This window comes from Eschscholzia californica, unplaced genomic scaffold, assembly GCF_041429995.1.
Source record: "Eschscholzia californica isolate CP2 unplaced genomic scaffold, dmEscCali1.0.p SCAF_4, whole genome shotgun sequence".
Taxonomy (NCBI): Eukaryota; Viridiplantae; Streptophyta; class Magnoliopsida; order Ranunculales; family Papaveraceae; genus Eschscholzia; species Eschscholzia californica.
The window spans coordinates 35,596,106-35,601,878 of record NW_028238461.1 but is presented as its reverse complement, the minus strand read 5'-3'; the positions used below and the strand labels follow the sequence as shown (position 1 = coordinate 35,601,878).

General features: G+C 36.7%; 1 protein-coding gene across 2 annotated transcripts; it reads left to right on the top strand.

Annotated features, from left to right (window-relative positions):
- Positions 1 to 1,698: 1,698 nt before the first annotated feature.
- LOC147544335 (inorganic pyrophosphatase 2-like) lies at positions 1,699 to 3,643 on the top strand. 2 transcript variants are annotated; one of them, XR_015223358.1, is made up of 5 exons: positions 1,699 to 2,167; positions 2,369 to 2,490; positions 2,578 to 2,779; positions 3,089 to 3,526; positions 3,575 to 3,643. XR_015223358.1 is itself a non-coding variant. In XM_086634368.1 (4 exons), the coding sequence occupies exons 1-4, from the start codon at positions 2,030 to 2,032 to the stop codon at positions 3,455 to 3,457; spliced, it is 831 nt and encodes a 276-aa protein (XP_086490494.1). In that variant the 5' UTR covers positions 1,817 to 2,029; the 3' UTR covers positions 3,458 to 3,643. The 2 variants fall into 2 exon arrangements, 1 of the variants encoding a protein (XP_086490494.1); XM_086634368.1 differs by having other exon boundaries at positions 1,817 to 2,167; positions 3,089 to 3,643.
- Positions 3,644 to 5,773: the final 2,130 nt, after the last annotated feature.

Here is a 5,773-nt window from a genome sequence, read left to right as displayed (position 1 = left end):
TGATAATATCCTTCTGAAACTTTTTCAAAGATAAACAAATAGTATTTTAAATAAAATTCCTTAAACGAAAAACAGAAGGTTAGTACTCTGTTTTTAAATTTCATATACTAATTGTATCTTTAACTAATAAACTAAGAAAGAGGATAAAGAACAGAAATTATATTAATTAGAACCGAGGCGAGTGATCTCTTTCCTTAAGACAATAATTCGCCCGGTTTATTGTACCAACAGTATAGGTGATTTGTCTCCAAGGATACAACGAATTATCTTTTCGGATCGGAGGTATTTGGATCTGAAAACTCTTCCGAACGTCAATCTTGAAGTCTGGTTTCATGGCTTATTTAAAGGTGAGAGGTGAGACTGTTAACAAACAGTCACATTTGGAGAAAAAAGTCACAACTTTCTTGAAGAGAGGAGGTACCGATCCACGGGTTTAATCTGGTCCGTCGGATGTAGATTTAATCTTATCCGTCGGATTGCCAATGCGCCCTAAACGTCCATTCGCCCACGCGCGTGCGCGGTTTGCATGGGCGTTAGACCTGTATTTCATTCATACTATAGTATGGGAGAGAAGCTTATTATAAACCCTACATCTTCCTTTAACTTACCCGATATGGGACTTTCCTTAAATATTTCACATATTTCCATATTTAAACCCACACTTCGAAAATTAATATCTTATTCATACGGAATCGGTTTTGAGCAAACTAAAGCATGAAATTCAAGCCCTCGACGAGACGAACGCAAATGTACGTTATTTGAGTTGTTTCGACAAAGGGAACCTTGTCAAAAGGGAAAAAATACTCCTACTGGAGAGTCAATTCCAACAATATATTCCCTCTCTATACGAAAGAGAGGGCAACAACTAGGAGAAATTATGGCCGTGGAGTTTCTCCGCTATCTTTTCCGTTAATAACTCAACCTTAACACCTCAATCCTTTTTGTGTTTTCCTTGCATGAAAAATAACCTTACTGTCATGTTTAGCATGCAAAAATAGAATGTTATTCCTATGAATCCTGCTCTCGAAATATTTGTCACGAAGGATCACAACTCGGTCAAGTAGAATTCAGCCTGAGAAAGAGAACCACAAACTCAGAAAATTACTCTGTATTGATCATATAATCTGATCAAACCAAACAGTTATGTTGTTACTAGATATCAAACTACCGTATTGTCATTCTTGATAATTAGATTTCTTTTCAGTGCACTAAAGGAATAAAGTCCCTTATGCTTGGTTAAAAAGTTGATGTTTTCCGGTGGAAATAGACCAAACAAAAATTTTGACATGTCCAGAGGTCCTCGACTGTGCACGTAGTGCATCTCAAGGACAAACTTCGAACGAGGAGGTGAAGGGGTAGCTTCCAAGACCTGCCCAATTCGCGCCTCGTGAATGGAAATTTAAAGAGTAACGAGGTAGGCCCCTTAAGGGCACTATAGGCCAAAAAAATCAAAAGGCACCTGAGTGAACCATCCTTCTAAAGGTGTATGAGTTGCTGGAGAAGCAGCACAAAAGTCCCAAGCCGGACCCGGAGATATGCAATCCATAGGACGCTTCTTAGGTGCGACACAATGATGAAGCGCACGTCGAGAGAGCTGAAGTGGCAGCATCCGACACACGACGCGTGCTAGCCGAGCGAGAGCGGGAAAAAGGTACCTAACGGAATTTAAGTTTAGACATTTTTCGAAGTTGTGGCACTGGACGACATATTGGACTGGTCACGACAACCCTAAAAATAAAACGAAAAATTCTTCTTCCAAGTATACTAATATTCTTAATTTTTTCAAATAATTGTGATAATTAATTTTAGAAAGAGCAGGTGGGCAAGTAAGAATTAAAACCGGTTTTTAGAAAGAGTATGGAAAATTGGAAAGTAGGGTAATATTCCAAAGGCATCTAAAATCCGTTTCGGATTCCTTTTCTTTCTCAACAAATCAAGCACTATAAATACATATATCAACCTTCTTCTCAAGTTTCACAGTATCACCTGGCCACATTCTCACAAAACCATTTTCTAGCTAGGGTTTAAGATGGCAGGAATTGTTATAGTTTTCGACTTCGACAAGACAATTATCGATCAAGATAGTGATGATTGGGTTGTTGATGGAATGGGTATCACTGAATTGTTTCATAAATTAATGCCTACTATGCCTTTGAACTCCCTCATGGTTTGTCTTCTCTCTGTTCTCTGTTTTTTCTCATCTTTGGTTTAACTTTAATTGTTTCTTTTAAAAGTAAGTTAGGGTTTGATTAATTTCTTAAAAATAAACAAGGGTTTATTTTATTTTTCCTTAATAATAAACTAATGTTTGTTATTGTTTTAATCTCCTTATTAGTAGTGTTCATCAATTTTTTAATATGATTTTCAGGATAGGATGATGACTGAAATTCATTCACAAGGAAGAACAATTGAAGAGATGGCCAATTGCTTAAAAAGTGTTCCATTGCATCCTAATATCATATCAGCCATTAAATCTGCTCATGCTCTTGGGTAATTTTTTTTCCCCTGTTCTTAATTTTGGAATCATAAATTTATTAAGAAATATTTATTAATAGGGATTTTCTTTTTCTTTTGTAGATGTGAATTGAGGATATTGAGTGATGCAAATGTATTCTTCATTGAAACAATCTTAGAACACCATGGATTAATGGGTTACTTTTCGGAGATTAACACTAACCCTAGCTATATCCATGACGATGGAAAGCTCACGATCTTACCTTACCATGATTTCACTACTTCTTCTCATGGTTGTTCCATTTGCCCTCCCAATATGTGCAAGGTATATATTAACATTACTCTTAATTGTGGCTCTTTGATTTATTAAAGTTTGTTAATATAGATAAAAGGAAGTCTCGAACTTCTATACCGAGGGCTTCTTCTCATATGCTGGTGTTGGAAACTTAATATCAATATTCCACATAAAGTAATGACATTGTCGTTTTTTTTTATCGGTGATAAAATACATAATCACGTGGTTGTTCACGATGTTGCACTGGTTAATTCTTTACTCTATACTATGTTCAAATGAATTACATGCATGGTATTTATTTACCTAGTATAATGAATTGGTTCTGATTTTGTCTTACAGGGATTAATTCTCGAAAGGATTAAAGCAGAAGCTTATGCAAATGGAAGGCATAGATTCATATATCTTGGAGATGGAAAGGGTGATTTTTGCCCGAGTTTAATGCTCGAACAAGTAGATAAAGTTATGCCGAGAAAGAAATACCCATTATGGGAACTAATAAGCGTCGATAGATCAGTGATCAAGGCAGAAATTCATGAATGGAGCGACGGAGAAGATCTTGAACGAATTCTTCTTCAACTTATCAACACAATTATTTATGAAAAGAACAACAATTGCCTACAAGGATTGGTGTCGACAGAGTGTAAGTTTCAGACGATCCCGATCTCTACCCATGGATCTGGCTCTCAAGTTCTACCAGTACCTCATTGATTGTGAAGGAGCTAACCATTTCAATATTTTGGCCAGGATGACAATGCGGATTTTGTTATGTTCTTTGTAGTAGATTTTCATGGTTTGGTTCATCCATATTTTTTTACTCATGTTTAGTAATGTGCCATTTTGATTATATATGTAATCTTGGGATTGGAAGTGAAAAATTATGAGTTTAAAATTTCATGCTTATTCCGAGTCAAGTGAGATTTCAATTTGCCTATTTAGTCAGACTAACAATGACTTTAACTATAATTTGTTTACAATTAGTAAATGTGGAGACTTGATCGGCATCCTTGCCTGCCTTAGGTTCATTGCCACCGAATTTTTGTTTACCGAGACACTCTATATTCATTTTGTTTCGACTTGTTTATCACCTTTGAGAAATTTTAGACTCACCTATGTCGTTATGTTTTTCACAACTGACAATTTCAGTTGAGATTGCTAATGACGTGTTGAAAACCAAATAAGTGTATTCAATTTTCCGATAAGATTTTAGTCACAACCTATCTAATCATGACAAGATCTGATCTATCATGAATGTGTTGAAAAATAATGTCTTTGGGATGAGAACTTTATCTTTGAAATGTATACTTTTATTTCTCAAAGATAAAATTACAAACACTTTGCTTTATATACTTATGACTCACAACTCAAACACTCTTTTTAACTACACCCACACTCACTCTTTATATACTCTCACTTATACACAACCTCTCAAGTTGCTTGATCTTGTGATGATCAAATGAGAAGGGTTACATAGGTATTTATACTAGTCCTAGGATATTTCTAGAGTATGTAAGATACTTTCTAGAAGCTTCTCTAGAAAGTTGTAGAACCATTATTCTAGAAGTAGTTTTCTAGAATACACTAATAAAATAATAATCTAGATACTAGATATTTTTATAGTTAAGGATAATTCTAGAGAAAGAATTCTCTAGAAAGAACCTTCTAGAAGATGAAGGAGAGTTTGATGGTGATACTTTCAACACCCCCCCTCAACATCAACTCTCCTGGCTTTGCTCAGCTCTTGAAGTCATACCAAGCTTCTTTCGAAAATCGCCAAGCTTTGCAACGCCTAGTCCTTTCGTGAATATATCTGCTACCTGGTTCTCAATATTGATTGCTCTCATCTCTATCTCACCTTGAAGTACCTTCTCTCTAATAAAGTGATAGTGTACCTCCACATGTTTAGTTCTTGCATGGAATACTGGATTTTCAGCTAGGCGTACCACTGACTGATTATCACAGTATAATGTCACTGCAGAATCTGTAATCTGATGTAAATCTCTCATTAGCTGCATCAGCCATGTGCTTTCTTGAGCTGCCATAGTTGCTGCTCTATATTCTGCCTCTGTGGTTGACAGAGATACAGTTGGTTGCCTTTTGCTGCACCAAGATATGGCTCCTGAACCAAGGCTAAATGTATATCCTGTAGTTGACCTTCGTGTGTCATGATCTCCTGCATAATCTGCATCGCAATAGCCAACTACTTTACAAGCTTCACCTTTCTTGTATAAAATACCGTAGTCAATAGTACCCTTCACGTATCTCAAAATTCTTTTCACTGCTTCCAAGTGAGGCTTCTTTGGGTCCTGCATAAACCGACTTGCGACTCCGACGGGAAATGCTATATCAGGTCATGTCAGTGTCAGGTAGATTAAACTTCCTACCAATTGTCGGTACATTGTTGTGCCAGTGAGGTCCTTGCCTTCTTTTGCACACAACTTAGTATTAGGCTCCATCGGTGTTGAGATAGGCTTGCAATCTTGCATTCCATACTTTTGTAGTAAATCTTTGGTGTACTTGTGTTGACAGACAAATATGCCATGGTTAGTTCGATCTACCTCAAGCCCAAGAAAGTGTTTCAATTCTCCAAGCTCTTTCATCTGAAATCTTACTGATAAGTTTTCTCTTGTTTGATGGATTTCTTCTTTGTCGTCTCCTGTGATGATTAAATCATCTACACAGACTAGTATAATTGTTAGTCTTCCTTCTCGTACTTTTATGAACAAGCTTGAATCAGCCTGTGTAACCGAATATCCACTTTGAACTAAGAACTCTGCTATTTTGCCATACCAAGCTCTCGGGGCTTGTTTCAATCCATATAATGCCTTTTTCAGTTTGCAAACATAGGCTGGTTGGGCTTTGCTCTCAAATCCCCTTGGTTGCTCCATGTATATCTCTTTGTCTAATTCTCCGTGAAGGAACGCATTTTTGACGTCCATCTGCCACATCTTCCAAGACTTACTTGTTGCTAGTGCTATTAGGACTCTTATGGTTGTCATCTTAGACACTGGACTAAATGTCTCATCA

Bases quoted from the DNA above. Each gene is read 5' to 3' on its own strand.
- LOC147544335 (XM_086634368.1), top strand. From the start codon at position 2,030: ATGGCAGGAATTGTTATAGTTTTCGACTTCGACAAGACAATTATCGAT. The intron at 2,168-2,368 runs GTTTGTCTTCTC...TATGATTTTCAG, and splicing joins TGCCTTTGAACTCCCTCATG to GATAGGATGATGACTGAAAT. The intron at 2,780-3,088 runs GTATATATTAAC...TTTGTCTTACAG, and splicing joins GCCCTCCCAATATGTGCAAG to GGATTAATTCTCGAAAGGAT.